At 44.8% G+C, this 26,284-nt stretch overlaps 2 protein-coding genes across 7 annotated transcripts in view; one reads left to right on the forward strand and one right to left on the reverse strand.

Annotated features, from left to right (window-relative positions):
• The window catches only part of CLUAP1 (clusterin associated protein 1), a 31,931-nt gene extending 11,034 nt beyond the window's left edge, over positions 1-20,897 (forward strand). Inside the window, exons 7-13 of one of the 3 annotated variants that reach the window (XM_027612814.2) lie at positions 4,190-4,323; positions 6,583-6,724; positions 7,795-7,867; positions 13,455-13,562; positions 16,497-16,552; positions 16,826-16,882; positions 19,899-20,897. In XM_027612814.2, the coding sequence (XP_027468615.1) occupies positions 4,190-4,323; positions 6,583-6,724; positions 7,795-7,867; positions 13,455-13,562; positions 16,497-16,552; positions 16,826-16,882; positions 19,899-20,045 (717 nt within the window). In that variant the 3' untranslated portion in view covers positions 20,046-20,897. The remainder of the gene's footprint in view (positions 1-4,189; positions 4,324-6,582; positions 6,725-7,794; positions 7,868-13,454; positions 13,563-16,496; positions 16,553-16,825; positions 16,883-19,898) is intronic. The other 2 variants (XM_035722445.1, XM_035722444.1) reach the window with 2 other exon arrangements.
• A 1,220-nt stretch (positions 20,898-22,117) lies between these two features.
• NLRC3 (NLR family CARD domain containing 3) overlaps positions 22,118-26,284 on the reverse strand; it is a 32,617-nt gene continuing 28,450 nt past the window's right edge. For 3 of the 4 annotated variants that reach the window (XM_035722440.1, XM_035722442.1, XM_035722441.1), the window contains one exon: positions 23,484-26,231. In XM_035722440.1, coding sequence (XP_035578333.1) covers positions 26,141-26,231 — 91 coding nt within the window. In that variant the 3' untranslated portion in view covers positions 23,484-26,140. Of the gene's footprint in view, positions 22,161-23,483; positions 26,232-26,284 lie in introns of those variants that run through there. The other variant, XM_027611880.2, reaches the window with a different exon arrangement.

Here is a 26,284-nt window from a genome sequence, read left to right on the forward strand (position 1 = left end):
TGCAGAAGAGATTCTAGGATACCTAGGTTACTTACTTCTGTTTTTTTCCCTTTGTTATAAATATGAACAACTTCTCCCTAAAAATTTGTCAGTTTTAATAATTTAGTAATTTGCTTAAATTCTTCAATAATTTTCATAAATAATGCTCTATTTAATGGACTCTTCACACTTTAACCACTTCCTCATTGCTGGGCATTTAAGTGATTTTCCCAGAGGTTTTTTTTTTGTTTTTTGGGTGTTTTTGGTGCTGAAACCTGGGTACAGAGATTTCTCTCTCTCTCTCTCTCTGTCAAGATTTATTTCAGAGAGAGCCTATGAGCTGGGGGCGGGGGGCAGAGGGAGAGGGACAGTGAGAGAGAATCTCAGGCAGACTCCTTGCTGAGAGCAGACCTGATGCCGAGCTCGACCTGAGCTGAAACCAAGAGTCGGACACTTTAACCAACGGCGACATCCAGGTGCCCCTGGGCGCAGAGATTTCTAACTAGTGCTGTAAAGAACAGAATGACTGCCATCCTTTATTGCTTACCCACAATCAATTATTTGCTTATCTCATCTGACATATTCATTTGGAGGGCAGTAGTGAGGGAGACTCCAGACTCACACTGCTTGGGTTTGAATCCCACTGTGTGATCTTAGGCAAGTTACTTAACCTCCCTGTGCCTCACTTTCCTCAACTGTAAAATGGGGAGAATGGCCGTGTCTGCCCCATAGGGTCCTTATGTACATTCATTATGACAGTGCGTGTTGTACATAGTCTCTGGCACATGGTAGGTATTCAGTCGTTATTAGGGATTCATTTTATTCAGTAGACACAGGAGAGCCTTATGTAAAGTAGGAGTAGCATAAAACAAGGATTTGCTGAGAGTTGTAAATTCTAAGATTGATAGGTTTTTATAATATCCTTGTCATAAAACAATACTACTCCCTGGGCGACCCAGCACCAGGGTTCTGCCTCAGCAGGTGAGGAGGGCAGGGCAGCTGAGGTGGGAGGTCTGTTACATACAGGCAGACTGATCACGTAGGTAAATATGTTAAAGATAACGGAAGCGAAGGTTCTCACTGTTGGAAAAGGCAGTTGCAGATATGAAAAAGAAATTTAAAATGAACCCTGAAATTGGAGGTGATGGTTAAATGCATGGTTTTCATTGGATAGATAGGTAGGTAGCTAGCTAGCTTTAGGAATACTGTTGCTATGCATGCATGTTTTCGTACATGAGTGTATGTCATATATTTATGTACATGCGCATGCACACCCACATACACATTCGTACATTTCCTAGCTCTGAGCACACCTAGCACCCAGATCTTGGCTTCTAAATGGCATTCTCCACTAAAAGGAACCAGGACTCTTGGGGAGAAGTGTCTGAGTCCAGAGCAGGGACAGGAAAGTACAAGATCCTCTTGTGCTGGAGAGCAAGGAAATGCCCGGAGAATGAAAGGGATCTGTCAAAATCCCTTGCAAAACAGATGCCAGCCTGAGTGGGCTTCCCCTGGTCAAACCAGGGACAATTACGCTTCAAAATAAATAAATTAGTGTAATGGGTTATAGACCATTGAATGAAATGGGAGACCATGAGTTCTTACTGAAATAAAAGTGAACATACTGAAAGCTGATGAAGAGAAGGTATTTCGTATAGTTTCAAAGTAGCTCCGCCCAAAAGTACTTAGTAATTACAAAGGAGAAAAGAGTGACTTCACAAGAGAATCCTGGCAGACAACCGCTTAATCGGGTGATTAATTATTGAGTGCCAGGGTGAACTCCGCCTGATGTTACAGACTCCACAGGGACAAGTGGGGAAATCTGAGCGGGTCTGAGGATTAGATGGTTGATAGTGCATCTGTGTTTATTTCATGTTTCAGTGATTGTGTCATGGATGTGAAGGAAAAAGTCCTTATTCATAGGAAATATACACAAATATTTAGAGGTGATGGGACCTCAGATCAGCAACCTACTCTGACCTAAGTCAGGAAAAAAAATGCTTTATGTTCTAATCCAGCTATTTTTAAGTTTGTGATTGTTTTTCAATTTAAAACTCTTTTATCTGCTGATGCTCTTGTGCTTGTCAGTGTCCTGGTTGGATCAAGTTAACATGGCATGAATGTGCCTTTAACACTAAGTATAAATTAGAATAGTGAAATGAGGGCATCATTCATTTCTTGGTGATTCCCTGTATGTATGTATGTATGTATTTATTATTTTCCCTTTTTTAAAAGATTATTTATTTTTGCGAGAGGGAGAGTGCGCATGCAGAGGGAGGGGCAGAGGGAGAAGCAGACTCCCCTTTGAGCAAGGAGCCCAACAGGGAACTTGATCCCCGGACCTTGACATCGTGACCTGAGCCGAAGGCAGATGCTTAATTGACTGAGCCACCCAGGTGCCCTATTATTTCTGTTTTGTTTTTTTTTTTTGAACTGTAGCTGACACACAATGTTACATTAGTTTCAGGTGTACAACATAGTTGGTGAACACCTTTTAATATATCTGTTGTTGCAAAATATCTATGATATGTGATAATTCTAAAAACAAAACCAAAGCAACAATATGGATACTTAAAAGGGGTTATGATATATAGGCCATTTGTTTCAGAAAGCTAGGGAAAACTGTGTTTATCACACTGATAATTGTTTTTTAACTTTTTTTAAGATTGTCTATTAGAGCGTGTGGGCTCATGCATGCATTGGGGAGCGGCAGAGTGAGAGAGAATCTCAAGCAGACTCCCTGCTGAGCACAGAGCCCAACTCGGGGCTTGAGCCCACGACCCCGAGATCATGACCTGAGTGAAAACCAAGAGTCAGACGCTTAACCGACTGAGCCACCCAGGCGCCCCACTGATATTTCATATTTGAGGAGAATGTACCTTTAACAAATTGCTTTTATTTTTGAAGTCAGATAAATTCACTAGGTTTAATCTGACTTGTTCAGAGAAATAGTTGCCATCAATGTGAGTTGTTCAGAAACTCACCTTGTCTTCCTATGAGAGTAAACTCATATCTCATGTGGGGTTTTTAAAGCACTTGTAGCAAATGGATAGTGATAAGATTATTTTCATGATAACATCTTGGAAATGATTAGTGTACTTAGTTGAAAAAAACTCAACCATAAATAAACAATGAAAGTGGTTGCTTCCAAATATACACTGTCTTTGACTGTTACAGAGAGTGTCTGGGCTCCTTCAATGATTTTTTTTGTGGACCCCATAGCGTCTCAGAGACCTGTAGGTAAACCGTCACTGAGCCTTTGTGGGGCACAACACCTTGTGCCAAAGTACTGGTGGGGAGAACCCATGTTGGGCATCAGGAACTAAGGAGAGTTGGGACGTCAGAACTCGGAAGGCAGTCGCACACTCAGCTGGCTCCATTCCAGACATTGTTCCTAAAAAAAAAAAAAAATGCAGATCACCACGGAGCCACAGGCCCGACCTGGACATTTTCCCCAGACAAGACAAGTGTGAAGACCGTGCATTCATTCTGATTATCCCTTGTCAGATGAACTTGCTCTTGTGTGGGTTTTGTCCATGATCTTTCTTCCCCTTCACTTTCTTTCTCTGCCCCTGCTGCACAGGCTCCCTCCAAAAGCTGGGTCCACTAATGGAGCCGTTTGCTCGCTGACTTCATGGAGTGGTTTCTCTGTTTTAGTCTGTAGTTGTACTTGTCAGTGGGAGGGAAGAGAACCTTCTCTCTCAGTCCCAGCAGGCAGTGGATGAGGGCTGGGACCACCTAATACTTCTTTTTGTCCCCTCCTAAATAAAGCCTCATGTGTGGGTGCATATATTCTGTGAGGCACATATGTGTAACTAGGGGAGTGAGCTGAATGATATGAATAAAGGCAGACTGACACTCGAGTGTGGTATGGAAGCAGTGTGAGCAAGTGAGCTGCCCAAGAGGTCTGGGCCTGCTCCCCTCTGCTCAGGACACTGTTCTCACCATCTTCATTTGTTTTCCTGGGTACAAACACCTTCTTCTTGTGGAAAAAGGATGATCATTTTTTCTGGGCCTATGTGACCTCCCGTCTGGAAATAGTTGGCTAACTGAGTGATGGCTTGGGGGAGGGTTTGCTCTGTGTGTTTACTTTTGCTTTTATATAGCATGATGTCGCTGTGCCTGAGGAGCGGTGGAATTCCTCTCTTCCAGGAGTCAGGTGGGAGTTCCTTACTGGCACGTTGTCTCATTCATTTCCTGTTCAATGCAGGCGCAGGTGCAGAAGACTAAAGATATGCTCAATAATGTGGCCTCTGATGAAGCTAATTTAGAAGCCAAAATCGAGAAGAGGAAATTAGAACTGGAACGAAATCGGAAGCGGCTTCAGACTCTGCAGAGTGTCAGGTAGATCCGAACACCTGAAGAGTGGGTAGAAAGTTGTCTTCGGAAGTTCAAGCAGGGTGAGGACATGTGGTCAGTGGTGGTAGCCTCTCAGGTGTAAGGCCATCTGGACTGAAAGTGTACGGGCCACGCGCATTCTAACAAATGCTCTGCCAAACTCATTGTCTTTACTGCTTTCAGTATGCTTGGGAAACTGCTCACTTCTCGAACCTCCCTTTAGGCTTTTATAGCTTCTTGGAATGCAGGGCAGAGTAAGTGAATCCAGATGGTGAAAGTTATGCAAGGCTCGATGTGGAAACAGAAGCATACTCCCATTTCTTGGTTTGAGTAGATTTTAGATCTTTATATTTCTTCACCAGTAATTCATCTTTCTTTTGACTTTCCCTCTCTGAAAGTACCTTTTCCAGGGAATATGAATGGATAATGGTGGTGCACAATACCTTCCAGGTCTTCAGAGCCTTTCAAGTGGGTTCCTCACGTTTTCTTGGAACCATTCTCTCTCTCGTTTTGCACCCTCCTTCTCTTGCTCCGTCTCTTTGTCATTTTTTCTCCTGCACCACTACTCATCCTTTTCATTCTCCCTTTATTTTTCTCTCTCCATCTGTGTAGCTGCTGCATCTGTCTAAATGTGGTACTCTTTGGAGATACTGGTGACTGGGCCACACCCTGGCTACCATCCTAACATCTGTGGGAAGGCAGCCCCTGGGGACATGAGGGTTTGCCACAGGCAAACCCACGCCCTTTCCACCTTTGGAATCTGGGCCACCTGATAAATGTATCTCATTAAAAAATTCTGCCTCTTGGGCATAAATTCATTTTTGTTAAGCCTCATGGCCTTTCAATAGAAAAGTTTCTGTGTTTTGCTCTACTCCCAAAGATTTATTATTTCTGAGTGTATCTGTTTATATTTTTAAAAGAAGAGCGTTTTCCCTTTAAGATCAAAAATAAGAGAAAAGAATAGATTCAGCAAACCAGTTGAAACAGGTTTTTGTGTTATGGTTTTGGTTTTAGATTTTATATTGTTAAAAACTTAGATTTAGGGGCACATGGGTGGCTCAGTCAGTTAAGCATTGGACTCTTGGTTTCAGCTCAGGTCATGATCTCAGAGTCATGAGAGAGAGCCAGCCCCACATCAGGCTCCCCACACAGCAGGAGTCTGCTTGAGGATTCTCTCTCCCCCTCTCCTCTGCCCCTCCCTGTGCACACACTCTCTATCTCTCTCTCTCTCTCAAAAAAAAAAAAATAGTAATAATAAAGTCTTTTTAAAGAATTTAGCTTTAATGTAGCAACCTATGTTTCCCTTTTTTGGGGACTGAATACATTTTGGAGCATTCAGACAGCAGAATATTATGCTCAACTAAGATAATGCATATATTTAACTTCTTGATTTTGTGAGGTGTATATGATGCATGATTACTTTTTAAGTCTTTATTAAAATCCAGGGCATGCTGAGTAAGAAAAAAAGACTGCAAATCTTCTTTGAAGGTAATATACTTAATGATGCTTAAAAATACATTCCTGTATGTGTCCATGCATAGAAAAGTCTGGAAGGATGCTTATCAAATACTAAGTCCTTTATCTGGTGATAGGATTATGAGTAATTTTTTTTAAAGATTTTTTTTATTTGAGAGACAAAGAGCGAGAGAGCACTTGAGCTGGGAGGATCAGAGGGAGAAGCAGGCGCCTCACTGAGTGGGGAGCCTGACACGGGACTTGATCCCAGGACCCCGGGATCATGACCTAAGCCGAAGGCAGTCGCTTAACCAACTGAGCCACCCAGGTGCCCTGGATTATGAATAATTTTTACCTTAGTCTTCATACTTTTGGGATTATTTCAGATTTACAAAGAGCTTTTGTTTTTTTTTTTTTAGATTTTATTTGAGAGCGAGAGAGCGTGCGCACAAGCAGGGGGAACGGCAGACATAGGGAGAGGGAGAAGCAGGCTTCCCGCTGAGCAGGGAGCCCGACACAGGGCTCGATCCCAGGATTCTGGGATCGTGACCCAAGTGGAGGGCGGACACTGAGCCTTAGGGGCACCAAGGTGCCCCTAAGAGCTTTTGATTTAAAAAAAAAAAAGTATGTTCCTTTCAAGGGGAGGGAGGAGAAAAGGAAAATTAACTTTCAGCCCCTACAAGTTGAAGAACCATCTCCAGCTAAAGGCTTTCCACAGCAAACCATGATGGGACCTGGAACTCAGAGTACTAGTTCAAACTTCTGTATGTTGATTAATCTTTCACTTTTTATTTCATTCGTTTTTTTCAGGCCAGCCTTTATGGATGAATATGAGAAGATCGAGGAGGAGTTGCAAAAGCAGTATGACATTTATCTAGAGAAATTTCGAAATCTGGCTTATCTGGAACAGCAGCTCGAGGACCATCATAGGATGGAGCAAGAGAGGTTTGAGGTAAGTACTTAGCCCACATCTCTGTACAGACCGTTCCTTCTGCTGGGTTAGTTTGTACTTGTTGATGTGTCAGTTTGTAAATATCATTGTAGAAAAAAAAATCTGTGAATGTTTTTTCTCCCCGATCAAGTCTGAGGATTGCTCATGTAATTCTTTTGTTTTGCTGTTAGTGTAGCCTGGCCTCCAGGGTTGTCAGCTCTCTGATGGGTTTGGTCAGTTAGGACTGCGGACAGGACCGACACATGACCTGTGTCATTGCACAAGACTCAGCTTAGAAGGGCCTGTGCTTGCTTCAATGCTATGCTATCATTGGCTTGAAATTCTTCATAATTTTTAAGTGCATTTTAATTTGCACTAAGTCCCAAGAGTAGGTAACCGGTCTTGGGTAAAGATCTAAAAATTTGCTTGGTCAGTTTAGTGAAAGATTTTTTCAGGGGCCCTGGTTAATTGAATCATCCAAACCAGTTTATCAGAGACTGCTTTTTATTTTTTTTTTTTAAGATTTTTTATTTATTTGGCACAGAGAGAGAGAGATAGCGAGAGAGGGAACTCAAGCAGGGGAGTGGGAGAGGGAGAAGCAGGCTTCCCATGGTGCAGGGAGCCCCATGCAGGGCTCGATCCCAGGACTCTGGGATCATGACCTGAGCCGAAGGCAGACACTTAGCGACTGAGCCACCCAGGCGCCCCTACTATCACTCTTTGAATTGCCCTAATCCCTTGGGGATATTTTTGCTTAACCCAAAAATGGAATCTGTTCATGATGAAATTGGTCTACAGTCTCGCATGTGATGGCCTGTCACCCCGTTGTTCCATTCTCTGCAGGGCTTGGAGGGCCATCTGCACCGCTTCTGGCTGCCTTCCTTTGTCTGAGCTGCTCCTGCTGGCAGAGAGCGGGGGCCCTGGGGTCCGGCCCTGCTCCTTGCTCAGGCGGTGTTCGTTCTTTTCGTGCGGTTTAGATCTTCACTGGTTCTTCAGTACAGATGTAGCCCTACTTACCCAAATTCTAAAGAATAATAAAACAGTCCATAAAAGGGTCCTCTCTTCTGAATCTTGTATTTGCTGTCCCATAGGAAGCTGAAAACACTCTGCGCCTGATGCAGAACAAGCTGAAGGAGGAAGAGAAGCGCCTGCTCCGGAGTGGAAGTAAGGCCACGCTCACAGACGGGGCTCTTTCCTCTGGGCGGGTGGCGGTAGCCTTGAAAAATCTTTGTGTATATTTTATTTATTTTCAAAAGGCAGTTTTCTCACAAGTTTTGTATCAGGTACCATTTTAATTCATGCAAGAGCTTAAGAGGCTGGTTCAAATTACATAACAGTTAAGGCACTTTGGTTTTCTTGTCAACTAAAATACTGTTTTCCTGTTTAAATGATACTGTTAGTTTGAATTGCATATAATATGTAACTATGAAAGAAAACTGGGTCTTGGAGGTCTGTAGGGTTCCTTACATTAGGGCAGACTGGTAGAAAGCAAGGGTCGTAATGCTGTGCCTGTGAATGGGTCCCCCTACCTACCTAGCCGTCATAGGTCCCCCAGTAATCCAAGATGGTTCAGTGAGGCTGTTGTCTGTAGGGAAATGGGGGTTACCTATATATAGGAGCTCGATGCTGGGGAGGACTGTTCTCTGTCGCTGGTTAGCGAGCTTCTCCTCGAACTTCACTGAGGTGTCAGGTCAGGCTCGGGAGCCGTAGCAGCGCACAGTCTTCATGCTGTATGTCTCAGGGTGCCTCCTTCTCTTGCTTATTGCTCTCTTTTTGATGATGAAATATTTTATTCTCTTGTGCTTGAGGATACTTTACCTGGAACTTCAGGCTTGCGTGTGAGCTCTCTCTCTGTCTCCTTTTGTACTTGTTCTACGCCTCTCCCTCCTAAATCTCAGGAAACTCTGGAAGGAGAATAGGAACTGCTGGAAAATCCTTTAGGGGCAAGTTTAGGGAATTCCAAGGGCCTCTCTAGCCAAAGCAGCCCCTCACCTTTATGGTTCCAGGTCAGCCAGGAGAGCCTAAAGCGGCCCTAAATGATAAGCCTGCATGGAGTTTATCCCCTCCTGAGTGGCCCGGCACAGGTAAGAGCCCTGATTGGTCGGCTGTACCCTGCTCCATTCCCGGGCCAGCATGTAAGACCTTTCTCACTGATCTTGATTTATTCTTCTGAACTCACACTTTAATTTTGTTATCCATAGGTTTGGGATCTCTTGAAGGACAAGCATTCATAGGAGCATCTCTGATATACTTTTTTTGGAAAAATAATTTCCAGTTTAAACCAACTGAATAAAGGATAGCACTTAATTAGCTTGGGGTGGGCAAAGAAGTTAAGAAAATATGAAGGACCATTCTCAGTTCTGTTCACCCTAAAGTTTTTAGGGTGTTCTGTCTTTCTTTGCTATATATGTGGGAACATTGACCAGAGAATTGGGATTGGGGGAGATAGAAAAAGGAAGACTTTCTGAAAGACTTCTCTGACATAAAAACCTAATAGGACACAGACATGAATTAGGGGCAAGAATGAGCAAAATGCAGGAGCTGGAAGAGATCATCATATTTAGACCACTCTGCAGGCAGCTGATTAAGTGCAACAAAGCATTGTTGAATATCTCTTCTGGGAGCAAAGGATTCATTAGTGGACAAAAGACAGGGACCTTTGCTTTAACCAGTCTACTTGCCAGTGAGGAGACAAACATCAGGCAAGCAGAAGGTGAAAAATGCCCTGGGGGTGGGGGTGGGGTGGCAGCGGGGGTGGCGGGGGGGGAGTAGAACAGAGAAGGGGATGGGGAGGGTGGGATGGAATTGCATTTTAAATAGGGGGTTGGGGCGGCTGGGTGGCTCAGTCGTTAAGCGGCTGCCTTTGGCTCGGCTCATGATCCCAGGGTCCTGGGATCGAGCCCCGCATCGGGCTCCCTGCTCAGCGGGAAGCCTGCTTGTCCCTCTCCCACTCCCCCTGCTTGTGTTCCCTCTCTCGCTGTGTCTCTGTCAAATAAATAAATTATTAAAAATAAATAAAATAAATAGGGGGTCAGCGTAGGCCTCATTAGGAGATGCTATTTAAGCAAAGCCTAAGTAAGTGGATCTGGGGAGAAAGGAGGTACCAGATGAGGAGAGTCCTGGGAGTCTGTAAGAGAGGGTGGGAACCAGAGCCCAGTGAGGCGATGAGTTTTGCTAAATGTGTGAATGCAGGACTTGAACTGAGGCAGGACAGACAAGCTGGAAGAAGGATCATGTGCCGAAGGGCTCCCATCTGATGCTCCTGTCTTCTCTGTTGAGCAGGAGGTGAAGTCACCAAATTGGCTTTGTGGGTTTAGGAGGAAGGGACTTGAAGAAGAGAGAGAAAGTCTGAGTGCTTAGAGACAGGAGAATGCCCTAGGGGCCCCAGAGATTAAAAAGGCCAAGTATTTTGTTCAGATGCTCTGTAATAGAAGTAAGGGCAGCCTTCATCTTCCCACCATCCTTTTAAACCCTCACTGCTGGTGATAAATTCATAAAATGACCCAGAAATTTCTAGAAAACACTTTAGTAACCTTGCTGTGGTTTTTATGGTGTAGTGAAGAGCAGATGTTCCTGCATTTACACTTACTTTACTGCATGCCTACTGCATGTCAGGTATCATGCCAGCATTCGGGACACAGTGATGGATGAGGTACTCAGGAAGCTCAGAGTCTAGAACTGTGCCACCCAGTACCTAGCCACAAGCCATGTGTGACTCTTAAGCACTTCAGGTGTGGCTGGTCCAAATTGAGGTTTGGTGTTTGTGGAAAATATACACCAGGTTTTGAAGACGTAGTATGATAGAAAAGTAAAATTACTCATTAATTAATATTTTACATTGTTTACTTATTGAAATGATATTTTGGATATATTGGGTTAAGTAAAACATTGCTAAAATTAATTTACCTGTTCCTTTTTACTTTAACGTAGTTACTTAAAGACAATTTTTTTTAAAGATTTTATTTATTTATTTGAGAGAGAGAATGAGAGAGAGCGAGCGCACATGAGAGGGGGGAGGGTCAGAGGGAGAAGCAGACTCCCTGCCGAGCAGGGAGCCCGATGTGGGACTCGATCCCGGGACTCCAGGATTATGACCTGAGCCGAAGGCAGTCGCCCAACCAACTGAGCCACCCAGGTGCCCGTTAGGAGACAATTTTAAATTACATCTGCCAGCAGGCATTACATTTCTGTTGGACTGTGCTGATCTCAAAGGAGACACAAAGAAACTGTTTAAGTGGGTATAAAGTATATCTCTTTGTGGTTTTGATATGAGTTCCTCTGATAGCTAATGAAATGGAACATCTTTTCTTTACTCATTGGCCATTCATATAAATCTTCTTTGGAGAGATGTCTATTCATGTCCTTGGACATTTTCAAATTGGGTTATTTTTTTATTAGTGAATTGCAAGAGTTCTTATATATATTCTGGGTACTAGATCCTTATGTGATTTGTGATTTGCAAATATTTTCTCTCATTCTCTGGACTATCTTTTTACTTTCTTGGTGATGGCTTTTGCTGCACAGAGTTTTAATGAAGTCCACACTATCAGTTGTCCTTTTGTTACTTGTGTTTTTAGTGTCATATCTAAGAAACCACTGCCTAATTTAAGGTCATCAGGATTTGTCCCTAGGTTTTCTTGCAGGACTTTTATAGTTACAATTCTTATTTAGATTTCTGATCCATTTTGAGTTAATTTTTGCATGTGGTGTGAGGTAGGGGTCCAACCTCATTGTTGGGCATGTAGCTATCCAGTTGTTCCAGCACCATTTTTTGGAAAGACTATTCTTTCCTCTTTGAATTTTATGGGCGCTCTTGTCTGCCATATTTTATTTTATTTTATTTTTTTAAAACTTTATTTATTTGAGAGAGAGAGTGAGAGCACAGAAGCAGGGGGGAGCGGCAGGCAGAGGGAGAAGCAGGCTCCCCTGCTGAGCAGGGAGCCCGATGTGGGGCTTGATACCAGGACCCCGGGATCATGACCTGAGCTGAAGGCAGACACTTAACCGACTGAGCCACCCAGGTGCCCCTGCCGTACTTAATTTTAATGCATCACTGATAACTCGGTGATTTCAGGGTCAGCATACATTAATTTAGTGTATTGGCTGGAGTTTGTCAGAAGAAATTATGTTGAGCCTGAGAAACATGTTGATACTTTAAAATTTGTAATACTTGATTTATATTGCATGAGGTAATGATATAATGTCATAATATTCCTGGATGAAATAAAAAGTGAGCAAAGTTGAATAGTAATTTCAATTTATAGTCATGAATTTGTATTAATATTTCACCATATTCTCTGTATAGACTTTTGTAAGGTGGTAGTTTTCAGATAGGTTGTGTGGAGGCCCGGGCAGGATGCTCTTCCTCACACTTCCCTGGCTCCGAGGTTTGCCCTTCCATGCCAGAGAGCACAGCTCTCTCACACACCTCCGTGGTGAAGAAAGCGGAGCCCAGCTAGAGGCAGCTGCCATTTCTTTACCCCCTATCACAGGGGCTAAGCGAAGCCTTTTCATAGATGCACAGTTACTATCCTTCCAAACTGCTGACTCGGTGAACAGAACAGCAACTGCAAACTCCTCCACTTCCGTCCTTCCAAAACCAGTGTCTCTCCCTGGTTGTAGGGAATCGGGCTGGTCAGTGAAAGCTTTTTCTCTCCACTGTGGAAACTCTCCTTCTATAGATTCACTGTAGGAAATGTCCAACCTGACTCCAGGAGAGTATTTAAGAAATTAATGTATAAGGCTGTTGCACTGAGAACGATCTCTGTTTATATTTGTCTATGATGAATTCTCTCCCGGAAGCAGTATCCTGAGTACCAGCTCTTGTTGCCACTCATTAGGTCGCCATCTTTCTCAGGCCTGCCGTGCTCGGCCATTCCTGGCCTGGTCTCCGTCTTGCCTGCGGGCTTGTTTGGCGCAGTCACTCATCTTTTCGGGGGTCTCCGCTTCCTCATCTTTGTTATCCACAAAGAGCTCAAGTTGGGGTAACATCACCTAACACTAAACAGAGAATGGGTCCCCCCCCCAACTAACCAAGAGCTTTCAGCTACCTTGACAGCTGGCTATTAACTTTTTTTTTTTAAACTTTTTATTTATTTATTCATGAGAGACAGAGAGAGAGAGAGAGAGAGAGAGAGAGAGGCAGAGGGAGAAGCAGGCTCCCAAGGAGCAGGGAGCCTGATGCGGAACTCGATCCCAGGACCCCGGGATCATGACCTGAGCCGAAGGCAGACGCCCAACCATCTGAGCCACCCAGGCGCCCTGGCTATTCAACTTTTAGTTTCAGCTGCCAGAAGTGTTTCTAATTGATATATTCTGATCCACTTTTGTCTTGCTTTGGAAGATTGTTTATTTTTTTTAAAAAGATTTTATGTATTTATTTGAGAGAGAATGAGAGATAGAGAGCACGAGAGGGAAGAGGGTCAGAGGGAGAAGCAGACTCCCTGCCGAGCAGGGAGCCCAATGCGGGACTCGATCCTGGGACTCCAGGATCATGACCTGAGCCGAAGGCAGTCGCTTAACCAACTGAGCCACCCAGGCACCCTGAAAGATTGTTTAAAAAAACAAACCAGTATATCATTGTCTGCAGTAACTCCTAAGTATCTACAGGCAAATAGTCTCATAAAATCTAATGCACTAAAAGAAAGACTGAGAAGTGTAGATGGTTTTGCACAAGAGCCTTGTGGATAGAAGCTGTTTTAGAGGTAATAATGGAGCTGCCCTTCTGTTTTGCGTACTTGTGTTCTCCCAGGTAATGATGACTCAGACATTGACATCCAGGAAGATGACGAATCTGACAGTGAATTGGAGGAGAGGCGGCTGTCCAAGCCACGGCCGGCCATGGAGGTGCTCATGCAAGGTACCGCAGCTGCTTTCGCTTGCCCTCCCCACTGTGCCCTGTCACAGAACACTGGCCTCCTGTGTATCAGGATTCAGCTCTTAAACTGCTCAGTGGTCACCTTTGCTGCTAATACTCTTACCTGTGGTCCCAAGAATAGCTGATTCTTCTTTGTGGCCTGGGATTTCTCACAGAGGCCACGGGAATACACGGCTTCTGTCACAGAGCTGTGTTCTACCCACTTTGGGTCCACACTGCTCTCAGTGCAGTAGCATCCCCTATAATCAGAGAACTAATGCACAGAGAAAGGACTCACACAACCATCTCTGCCATTTAAAAAATCTTCTAGTTTCTACTTTTTCATTGCTAAAGACTAAAGCAAAAAAATCTGTGGAGCAAATGTGGGTGTTCCCCGAGGGTCTTCTTCATTCCTCACTTTCCACCTTTAGAAGGGCTTGGGGGTGTGCCCTTCCAAATTGCCTTTCCACACGCATACCATGAAATACACAAAGATCAGCCGACACATTTTTTTTTTTTAAGATTTTATTCATTTGAGACAGAGAGAGAGCATGAGCAGAGGGATAGGGGCAGAGGGAGAGGGAGAAACAGACTCCCCACTGAGCAAGGAGCCTGATGCAGGGCTCGATCCCAGGACCCCGGGACCATGGCCTGAGCCACAGGCAGACTCTTAACCATCTTAACCACCCATGCACCCCCTAAGACATTTTTTAACTTAAATGGGACCAGCCTCTGTGTATAGTTCTGCAACTTGCTTTTTTTAAAAAAATTATTATTAAATATATTAGAACAACTCCTCCCATGTCAGTAAACTAGAAATCTGCTTTGTTCTTTTTGACAGCTGCATAGTATTCCATAGCATGACTGTACCCATGATTTACTTGGGCATTCCCATATTAAAAGATATTTTTTAAAAAAGTATATTTAAGTTATTTTCCTCTTTTCCTTGTACATACATCTTTCTGCTTATCTGTAGTGTTCATACCATTAGATGTGGGATTCTTAGGTCAATGGTTATATAAATCCCTGTTTTGATAGGTACTACTAAATTGCTCTATATTTGCCTTTAAAACATCTGTCTACCATCTGTTAATATTTGGAGCAGTTTGCATTTTTATATACATGATACATTTCAGAGGCAAATTATCTTCACTTTATATTAAGTTTTGCTGCTAAGTGCTCTTTTTTTTTTTTTCAAAGGTTTTAATATTTATTTTAGAGAGGAAGTGAGCACGGGATGGGGAACAGGGAGAGGGAGAGAGAATCTGAAGCAGACCCCACACTGAGTGTGAAACCCAACGCAGGGCTCAATCCCATGACCCTAAGATCATGACCTGAGCTGAAATCAAGAGACATTCAACCAACTGAGCCACCCAGGCGCCCCTCTCCTTTTATTTTTTAACAGGTTCATGATATAAATAGAGGCTAGACGTTATGACTCCCATTCTATAGATGGGAACTGAGGCTCTGAAAAGGTATGGGATTGGCTCAGGAGAACCTAATAAAGGTACTCGTGCTCCTAAATTCTGCTGACTGCTCAGCCACCAGAAGTAAAATCTAAGAACTATAAATAAGGGCTTTAGACAACATAAGGTTTGCATTTTATCTGACCAAGGGAAGTCTATAATTAGCTCTTGGTGGTCACCCCAGGCCTGTCCTGAGCGAGCTCCTCTGTGAGCTGCCCTCTCTGCTTTTGCCCCTCGCGCAGCATGGAACTGGGTCCTGGGTGCTCCTTTCTCAGCCTTTGGGTGTGAGGAGCAGCTGTCTGCCTCCTGCCAAGGAAGGACGGCTCCTGGGTGTTTGCAGAAGTCACAGCCAGGCAACGTGACTTCCAGAGGAGAGTGGAGAATCACTGAGATAGTGTGGGTGTTTTGAAAGATGAACTAACGGTGAGCCTCAAAAGTTTTCCTCTTTGGAGCTCAGACATAGATTCAAATACAAGTAACGTTGGTCCGTGGAGGGAGACTGCATTTCTTTTTTCAGCAGATAGTAGAGCTGTTCTACCACACAGATAGAGCAGTATTTGGTGATTTTTTTTTTTTATTATTTTAGTCACCATACAGTACATCATTAGTTTTTGATGTAGTGTTCCATGATTCTTTGTTTGCATATAATACCCAGTGTTCCATGCAGTATGTGCCCTCCTTAATACCCATCACCAGGCTCACCCATCCCCCCATCCCCCTCCCTTCTAAAACCCTCAGTTTCTCAGAGTCCATAGTCTCTCATGGGTCGTATCTCCCTCCGATTTCCCCCCCCTCATTTTCCCTTCCTTCTAATGTCCTCCGTGCTGTTCCTTATGTTCCACAAATAAGTGAAACCATATGATAATTGACTTTCTCTGCTTGACTTATTTCACTTAGCATCATCTCCTCCAGTCCCACCCATGTTGATGCAAAAGTTGGGTATTCATCCTTTCTGATGGCTGAGTAATATTCCATTGTATATATGGACCACATCTTCTTTATGCATTTGTCTGTTGAAGGGCATCTCGGCTCTTTCCACAGTTTGGCTATTGCGGACATTGCTGCTATGAACATTGGGGTGTATGTGGCCCTTCTTTTCACTACATCTGTATCTTTGGGGTAAATAAGAGTGTGGAGGTTCCTCAAAAATTAAAAATAGAGCTACCCTGGGATTCAGTGATTTTTTTCTTTTTTTTGGAAAACTTGTACAGGATGCATATTTAGTTTTCTGGTTTCTGAGTTGTGATTATATTTTATTACCCTTTTCCTTTTTTTCAAAGTGGAAATGTAGAAAATCCATTACTGTTTGTTGGCAGTTTTGATTATTTGGATGCAACTTAAGTAAATTTCTTAGTTGATTCTTGTTTTCCCAATTTTCTAAAGGAAACAAGTCTTGGATGCCATTCCTTGCTTTTTCTTTCTTTTTTTTAACAAGGTTTTCTTAATTTTTTCATGCTTTGGTTCTCCTCAGGAAGACCCAGCAAACGCATCGTGGGCACAATGCAAGGCGGAGACTCTGATGACGACGTGAGTCCCAACTGGCTCCCTTTAGCAGCTCTGTTCTTCCCAGTCTCAGGCTGGCCTAGTAGACTAGCTGAGCCGTAGACTAGCTGAGCCGACAAGCTGAGCGCGAGGGGCGGCCTCTCAGCCTGGCCTGCTGCTGGGTGTGTGCCAGAGTTCGGCCTCCCAAGGAGCTGGACTCTTCTCTGCTTGTTGATGGCTCTTTTCTTTTCAAATGAATGTGCTTGCCCCCCCCCCTTTTTTCCTTCTCACTGTTCTTTCCATTCTCACTTTCTAAAGATGGAAGCAGCACCAGCTCTCTTAGGTAAATGCAAGAATTCCAGCTCCAAGAAGCAGGTTGGTTTTCTTTTTCATCTCGTGTATGTGTGTGTTAGTGTGTTAGTTAGCTGGCTTAGGACCCCCAGAGAGCCTTCCTCAGCAGTGATGCCTCTTGCTGGGCAAGAGCCACTCAGTGAACGGTGCAGTTGCCTAAAGGTCCCTGGCAGGAGAGGAGGGTTGAGTGCTGAGCCAAGGTTATCAGGACCTTGAAGTATAACCTGGAAAAGAAGGGAACCTGTTGAGAAGGGAACGTGGGAACCCCAGGCCAAGGCCAGCCCTCTCTTCTGTTCCATTCTGGGGAAGAAATAGGAAAAGGAGGCTCTCTTGAGACAAGAGCCTCAGAGAGGCTGGGCAGGAGGCTGCGGCATCAGGCTGCTGGTGCCTTGAGTGTCCTTGAGGTAATACTGACTGGGAAACTCAGTGGAATGGGGCCCTGCTGCCAGGGCTGCCCCGTCCATCACCCTGGGTCTGCTTTCTTTGTGGCAGTCCCTGGTAAGCTGTGAGGCCCCAGAGGCAAAGGGTGACTAGACCACCAGACCCCAGACCTCCTCATCAGGTCATCTGCCACATGTGTCTGGAGCATGGCACTAGTGGCTACACAGGGACACAGCCTGAGCCTGACATTCTTGTACAAAAGATCCTTTTATTTAGTGCCAACAGTGTATTTTGTGACCAAAATCCACAGAGGGAAAGGTCACTCAGGTTTGCTGGCCAAAATGCACAGAGAGGATTGAGCCTTGAAATCACAGAAGGTAGTCTTAGAGAAGCAGAGAAACACCTCAAACATTTTTAACTGTTGGGGTGGGTGGTTAGTAGCTTCTGCCCATCCATCTTACCCATTTGAGGCAGGAGTCAGAAGTCTGGCGTGGGTCCTGGGGATGCCTGGACGGCACCATCTGGTCCTTCATCTTCCAATCTGCTTGGTCATGTGCATAGCTTTCTCAGGACGAATGCCCAGGCTACAGCCGACATCTCCCCTGTGCCTCGTGCCGCTTGTTTGCTTCCAGGAGGCTGCCTGCACACATTCCGCAGCCACACAGGCTTGTCCCCGTGTGCTCACTCTTCCACTTGACAGATCATTACCGAGTGCCTGTTATGTGCAGGTGTTGTTACAGATTATGGGCAATACACCCCTGCCCTTAGGGAGCTTACATTCCAGTGGTAATCAACCGGATACATTGGGTCATAATGGCAAGAAGAAAACAAAGCAGTTCGGGGAACAGAGTGGCAGGGTTGAAGGAGGAGATTGATGTCTTTTGATCAGTCAGGGCATGTCTCTCTGGTAAGGTGACACTGGGCAGAGGCCTGAATGGAAGGAGGGCTGTGGTGCAGAGTGGGGCATCCAAGGCCCAGGGAATGGGGTTCCTGCATCGGAGGACCAGAGATGGTGGCGTGACTGGGATGGAGTGGGCTGGGGGCAGGAGCACTAAGAGGCAGTAGGGGCTGTGCAGAGCTTTGCAGGACGTGATGAGGACCCGGAATTTTCTGAGTGCAGTGGGCATGGAAATCGTGAGCCCAGTAGTGCCAAGAGCTAACTGGCATTGAGAGACCCCCATCGGGAGGCATTTGCACTAGTCCAGAGGTGCTGGCGGCTCAGCCTGAGGTAGTGGCAGCAGAGGTGTTAAGAAGTGGCCAGATTCTGGATGTTTCCAAGGTCAGAACCATGAAGTTTTGTTAATTGGACATGGGGTGTGAGAGAGAGAAATGAAGGAGGCCTTGCTTGTGTCATAATGGGCTAATAGTATACATAGAGTTTGCTTTTCCCCGAGATAGGGCAGGCCTGAGGAGGGGCTTGGAGAGCAGAGCAGGACTTTGGTTATGGACATTCTACCCATGCATTGCTTGCCAGCCATCCACATGCTGTGTTTGAGTAGCCAGTTGGAGTTCAAGTCTAGAGTGCAAGGGTCAGGTCTGGGCTGGAGTTGAATTTGGGAGCCCTCATAATTAGGTGGTCTTCAAGCCACAAGGATACATGTGGTGGTGTGGGGGAGAGAGTAAAAAGAGAAGAGGAGGCCCAAGGCTCTAAACTGAGCCAGCTGCAGAGTCAGGGAGATGGAGGGCGTGGGGGTATGAGAGACAGGGAAGATGTGGAGTGAGGTGGGGCGAGTGCCCACAGAGAAGGGTGCCCTGCAGCAGAGTGGCTTTCGAGGAAGGAGCCGTCCTGTGCCCAATGCAGCCTAGAGGTCACGAGACACCTGAGACTCATTCATTGGATTTGAATCTGCTGAATGTTTCAGTAGATTGGCAGGTGAAAGCCTGCTGAGTGTTTTGAGGAGGCAGTGAGAAGAGAACCAGCAAGGTGGTGGGTTCAAAACTCCTTCAAGGAGTTTATTGTTGGGAGGGTGGGTAGAAGAACAGGGCAGAGCAGCTGGGGAGGAAGGTGGGATTAACTTTGGGGTTTTTGTTTTGTGTTGTGTTTTTAAGAAGAAGGAAATAGTAGCATGTATGTATGCTGGTGGGAGTGGCTAGCCATCTTGGTTTCCCTGGGACACAGGACTTGCAGTTTTAAAACCTGGCTGAGTTGGTCACCCTAGATCTAGGTGATGGAGAGAGCGTTCCTTTTATTTTGTTCCTAATGCGCATTTCCTGTGTGGCTTTCCATCCCTAATCTGGTAAAAGGCAAAAAACAAACAAAAAAAACCAACCCTCGTAATCTCCAAGCCCTACCCTCCTTGCAGTCCCCTGGTGGGTGTCTGGGCCCCCGGGGGCAGAGCAGCCTCCGGTGAGCTGCGGTGCAGATCCAGTGATGTTGCTGAGACCTCCGTGGGAAAGCCAGCCCCTGCAGCACCAAGCATGGCTGCACACTGGTGTCTGAAGGTCACTGGTTAGCTGAGCCAGTTATGTTTGTATCTCCGCTGGCAGTGTGGGACGTGGGTCCCCCGCTCACGCCCCCACAGCCTGACTGCTGCTCCGCCCAGCTCTTCCTTCACATGTGGGCATTACTCGTTATTGAGCTGCTGGTGGGTAAGGGTCTCGGCTGACAAGCTGCGGCTAGTGGGACGGGCCCTCACTTGTCTTTGCTGTCTTCCTGTAGGAGGACTCCGAGGACAGTGAGATTGACATGGAGGGTGATGAAGAAGACGACGATTTGGAAGATGAGAGCATTGCCCTCTCGCCAGCTAAGCCCATTCGAAGGGTCCGGAAGCCCGAGCCCCTGGATGAGAGCGACAATGACTTCTGACCCTCTTGCCCAAGGGACCAGACTGATTAAATCCCTCAGATCTATATAGGTAAATGGGAAGTTGGAAGGTTAGGAAGGAAACCTATTTTGTTCACTAAACTAGTTGGACTCATTAATGAAGCAACACCTAGTTGTTCTTTAGCCTCCTCTGTGTTATTCCACAGAGCTTCAATAAGAACTGAAGTAAGCCCCAAAGAGAATGTGTTTTTTTGCCTTATTTATGTCCTGAAACTTGGGGAATGCATGTGTTCTTAGAGATGCACATGCACGGGACAAACACCCAAGGAGAAATAAGGGTCGGCACCATCAGGTCTTGGCTGTTGTTGTGATGTATTTGCCTCTCAGAGTCGGGGGGACGGACGTGGGGCTGGGCACCAGGACTCACTTTAGGAATTGTGGGGGAGTGTACAATTTTGGACATTTACGGTATATTGGCTTTTAATTCTAGCTTTTGTTTCGTTGTCTTATTTTCTTCTGTATGTTCACAATACCAAGCTTGTTCTGAATGAAAGTTAGCTAAGTCAAATGAAAACCCACTTTCATTAAAGATAAGATAACAGAGAGATGCTCCAGAATATAAATGCTCCATTTTCTCTCAGAAGGTTGACATTCCTCCTTAGGAAAGCAAATTAAAGAAGAAATGTTGGTACACACTTGTGTTTCTGACTCTAAAAAGATGAACCAGAATGTATTAGGTTGAGTAGCACTAGAATAATTACCCTGATGTGAAATGAGAAGTGACAGGTGGACTTGTTTTGTTTTTCTGATATGGAAAGCACAGCAGTTTTCATTTATTTTTCACTTATAAAGTCAGAAGACTTCTGGAGTTACTTGACTCATAATAAATGTATTTAAGTCCTTGTTTTTTATATCATTAAGTTTTACTTGAAAGTTGAATTACGTTGTTTATTTGCACCTATAACAAATACTTGGGAGATGTTTACAGGTTACTATGGTACATGTAAATTTTTAGGAGACGATGTGATAATTATTTCTATCTTTGCTTTTTTCTCTGCCTTTTCCTAATTCCTACATAAGACATTACCCCCTTTTTTAAACATTCAGCATTCAGCTAATTCACTAGCAATTTGAGATGTGCCAATGTTGAAAGGATGATGTAAAAGGGAAATGGGAGTGTCGGGAGCCATGCCAACCCCCTCAGGTGCCGTGGCTTCTAAGGTGCAAAAGTCATTGCGTCTTCTTGGATGTTCTAGTTTTGGTTTCCCTGAGTCTGACCTCCCTTATATTTAAAAAAAAAAAAATGTATTTCCATTTTCTTAATGTGATGCTTTCTTCTAGTGGGCATTACCACAGGAGTGTGGCCCGCGCCACAGGTGACCCCTCCACAGACAGAGGCATCCCTTGGTTACCTGTTGCGCAGTCTCACCATGGAATGGCACTTCCTTACTCGAGCAGCTCCTGTCAGCCAAGGAGCTTCAAGCACCTGATTGTAGTTACAAACGTCTGTCTGTCGCTGCCGTGACAGACCCCGCAGTCAGGTGTGTGCAAGTGCCTTTTGACCTCGTGCCATTGGTTTTGGCCAAGCATCAGAGCAGACTCGCACCCCAGAGAAGACTGTGTGATTAGGTCAGTGAAAAACCAGTCTTTAGATCATTGTCGACAGTTGTTACTGTTTCAAACTGTGTGATTAAAGGACCTCCTAAAATGCTTTACAACATGTATATTGATAGAAAATATAAAGAGATTTTTAAAGTCCTTAATTTTTATCGGTGGCAGCCATGAGAACAGAGTCCAAGGACTTGCATTGGGGAGTCCAAGGAACTGTCTCCCTTTTAGCCGGGATGGGAAGAAGACCTGCAAGCGCTCTTTCGTTAGCATTTTAAACTATACTTTCAGTGTCACCCGTCTGAAAGGAAGCGGAGTCCCTTCATGACAGCAACACACTGCATAAGTATCCCCGCTGTTGAATTGGTCCAGGGAACTCTTAGGTGCTGGAACCGGGCCTGGCAGCCTTGGAAGAGAACTGAAACTGGCCAGAGCAGAAGCCCTTCCTGGAGCCGGGAGGACAGAGCGCTCATCAGGGAAACATGTCACTGACGGGAAACCCGTGGGTCTGAGACACAGTGTTCTCACTTGACACCTCTGTTGGGCAGTCTGGAAAGGATTAAGCAAGAGTAACATAGAAAATTAAGTTTTTAAATGATGCACTGTTAATTCTAAAAAGAATAATTGTATAGGAGAGAATGGCTCAGGAGTAATGAATACTAATCAAGTCATAAGATAAACACTAATGATTTAAACGATTTAATTCTAATAACTATGTTGGAAGGACGGAGAAACAAAAAATGGGGATGTAAGCTGATGGACATCCAAGTGCCCTTTCCCATATAGAAGTCAACAGATAATCTCTAAGATGATAAGACAAGAAATAGCACACGTAGGATGTTTAGTTTGGGGAGTAGGGTTATTTGGGAAGGGGGGCAAGACAGAGACTGCTGTTTTCCCTTATAAGCCTAGTAATTTTTGGCTTTTTAAACTATGTGTTACTATGAATATTGTTTTGATGAATTTTTGAAAAGGTAAATCTATAGACAGGGAAAGGGTAAGGGGTGGAGACCGAGGTTTAAGGATCATTTTTTGGGGGGTTTTCTCAGGGGAGAACATGTGGGATGGGAAGAGAGCCAAGGGTGGAAGCCTGAGAAGTGCCTGTGTCTCAGGGGCATGGGCCACAAGGAGCCAGAAGAAGAGACTGGGTAAGTATTTTCTAAGTTTTCTAAAGTGACTATATTTTACTTTAATAATTAGGAAAAACTGTTCTATTTTCCAAAGAGTGTTGAAGAAGAGGGGTAACGAAAAGGTGGGAGGACTGGAAGGTTCTGTTAGGGAAGCCAGAGCAGGGGAGAATCTCCAAAGAAGAAGTGCTAAATCCTTGTCGTAAATGAGCTTGAGTCAGAGAGGCCCCTGGAATCAGCAGTTAGGAAATCTCTGGTGACCTTAGCCAGGAGCAGTCACGTAGCTAGCGATGGGTCGAAGAGCGGTTCAACTTTGAAATGAACACAGTGAGTATTGACGAGTGTTCGGAAAGGTGGGCGGTCACAAGAGGAAAGAGGGCACGGCCAGGGGAGGAACGTGTGGTCGAAGAACATTGTGGAGGGGCGGGAGAGGTTTGGTTTGGTTTTTTGAGAGCAAAACTTGAGCCTGAGTTTTCAGCTGGAGGGAATGAGCTTGTGGAAGGGGAGGGCTTAAATCTATAAGAGAGAGAGTGTGTGTAATTGATGAAGCAAAGGCTTCATTAGGAGTCATTCTGTTTAAATCCATACTGTGTATTGAAGACATACGCACCAGATAACCAGCTGGGCTGACCCTACCATTTTTTTTTTTTGGAGATTTTATTTATTTATTTGAGAGAGACAGAGACAGAGCACAAGCGGGGGGAGGGGCAGAGGGAGAAGCAGACCCCCAGCTGAGCAGGGAGCCTGACATGGGGCTCGATCCCAGGACCCTGAGATCATGACCTGAGCTGAAGGCAGCCGCTTAACCAACTGAGCCACCCAGGCGCCCCCTGATGCTACCATTTAGGGTAAGCTGGCTTTGGTTGATGTGACAATCTTTTACACCTAGATTTCTATAGTGTCTGCTGTAGATAAGGCCCCAAAACAGTTTGTTGACTTGGGCATCAGGTAGAGTACCCAGAATATGGAGACATTGCCTCAGAAGTTGGGCCACAGTAGCCCTCAAATAAGGATGGTTGATCCTGGCTAACAAAACTTAAAATAGCAAGCTTTGAAAAGATCCAGTTGTTTCTAAGGCATGTGTCCCAGGATAAAGCTCAAGAATTGCAAGGAATATAAAAATAATCTAAGCCAAACAAGATAAAATTCCCAGTATCTGGTATCCAATCAAAAATTACCGTAATGAGAAAAATCAAGAAATGACCCAGAAATGACAGTTGATAGACTTAGTAAAAAAGGACATTTGGATAGTTTTTAACTCTCATCCCTATACTGAGGTGGTGGAGGGAGGCATGAGCATATTAAGAAGAGAGAAGGAAGACCTAAATCTCAGAACTTCTAGAGATTAAAGAAGCGCAACAAAGACCGTGCAAACACACACTGTGGTTTGAGGCACCACAGAAGTGGACAGTATGCTGACTGTGAAGACACAGCAAGGGGAACTGCTCAAACTGAAAAGACGAGAAGTCCTGCTGCGCCGGTGGGTTTATTGCCTCAGCTGTGCTCTCCCTCCGGCCTGCCCTACGGGGGTAGAGCTAGTCCTTGTAAAGCCTCTCCGCTTTGCCGGCTCGCAAGAGTGTGGGCCTTGGCAATAGGCTGCTGTGGAGACTTTGGAGAAGGAAGGGGCTCTCCTTCCCTCTCTGGTGTGGCTTGCTCTTCAAGTCCCCAAAGAGCATGATTTTTCTCATGGCCCCTGAGGTTTCTCTGGTGCTGGATTCCTGCAAGGCACCGCTTTCTCCACCATTTGGCTACTGCAACTCTTTGTTCCGTCAAGGTCACAACTAGGTGGACACTGCCAGACACTGCCAGACACTGCACAAACCAGAGGACAGGATAGTGGTATCTTGAAAGTACCAAGAGCCAAACACCAGCCTAAAATTCCATACCCAGCAAAAACAAAAAGCTTTAAAAACCCAGCAATCCAAATAAATACGACACAAGACCCACGTTCAGATGTCCCCCATTTCCAAATACTTTCTTTATAGCTGATTGTTTTTCTTCAGTTGAGGATCCAATCAGAGATCTTGCATTAAGTAGTTAGGTCTCTGTAATCTACAATTTAAAATAGTCTGCAGCCTTTTGTATTTTTCATGACATTGACATTTTTGAAGAGGTTAGGCTAATTTTTATTTTTTTGCAGAATGCCGCTTGATTTGGATTTTGTCCAATTTTTCCTTCTTGATCAGATTCAAATCAGTATTTTTGACACGGTGTGTCCTCAGTTCATCACATCAGGGGCACATTATGTCCATCCGTCCCATTATTGGTGATGTTAAGTTTAATTACTTTGTTAAGAAAGTATATGCAAAATTGTCCATCTTTAAAGATACCTTTTTTCCCCTTCGTAACTATCCCTTGTGGGGTGAGATTTTGAGTCTGGGTGGCTATCTTCTTCCTCGATAGAGTTTCATCCATGGTTTAGCATCCATCGAGGATTCTTGCCTGAATATTCATTTTTAAAGGCATGTTTGGAACAAAAATGCTTCCTGTTCAAACTTTAAAATGATAATTATAGTCTTCATAAGCATTTTCCTTGGTTATTTAGTGGATGACAGCTGTGGTGTCCCTTAGGATCTTTTTCCCTTCATCACAGACAGACACCCAAGGGAACCTGTACCACATGGAGGCTCAGCTTGCTCACCTTCACGGAGAAGCTGCAGGCACAGCAGTGGTTTTGGAAGCCCAATGTAGAAGCACATTATTAGGACATCCACATTTAACATGCTGTTGATAACCAGTGTGCCAGACCCCACGTAACATATGCCAGACATAATCCGTGCCTTTGAGAGATTTTGTAATGGATAAAAGATGGCAAGAACGTTGGACAACTTTTTTTGTCTCCAGAATCCTGTCATTAAATCCTTCATTTCTCTTCAAAAAATTCTCATAATTTTTCCATGTGTCTCTAAGGATTATACTGCTAAGACCTTCTAGTCTTCTTGAGAAAAGAGGTCCCTTCTGTCACCAATGCCAAATTGATCCTCTATATAGGCTTGAAGATGGCAGCTCATTTCAAAGTGAGGGGGATGATTTTAACCAGTGGAGAAGGGCAATAATAATAAAAGTTAGGGGCACATGAAGACCTCCGTGTATAAATAAGCTCACACCGGCTTCGTACATGCTGAGCTTTAAGGCCTGTGTCCTTGATGGAGACCTTCCCTTCTCTGCGTCGTAGCAGAGAATCCATCTCACCCCTGCCTGGACTGACCCGGGTCCAGGACAGGTGCTCCTGACCTCTTTGGCAGCACCTTTCCTGCCTCCTTTTAGGAGACCAGCTTTTGTGTGGGTCAGCATCATTCCCAGACCACAGGAAGGAACCCTGGAAAATGGTCTTTCCGTTCAGAAGCTTCCAGTTGTTGCTCCGTCTGTCCTCCCACCAGGTCCACCAGGAACTTGTTTTGCTCACATTTCAACAGTGCACGAAGGAGCATTTGTCCTGATAGTGTCTGAGATCATCCTGGCACCAGATTCCCCAATGTGATTTCCCTGGAGACTACAAGAGAAGGATTAGGGCAGGACTTGAGAGATGGGCTCAAGGCCTAGAGG

Source organism: Zalophus californianus, chromosome 10, assembly GCF_009762305.2.
Source record: "Zalophus californianus isolate mZalCal1 chromosome 10, mZalCal1.pri.v2, whole genome shotgun sequence".
NCBI lineage: Eukaryota > Metazoa > Chordata > Mammalia > Carnivora > Otariidae > Zalophus > Zalophus californianus.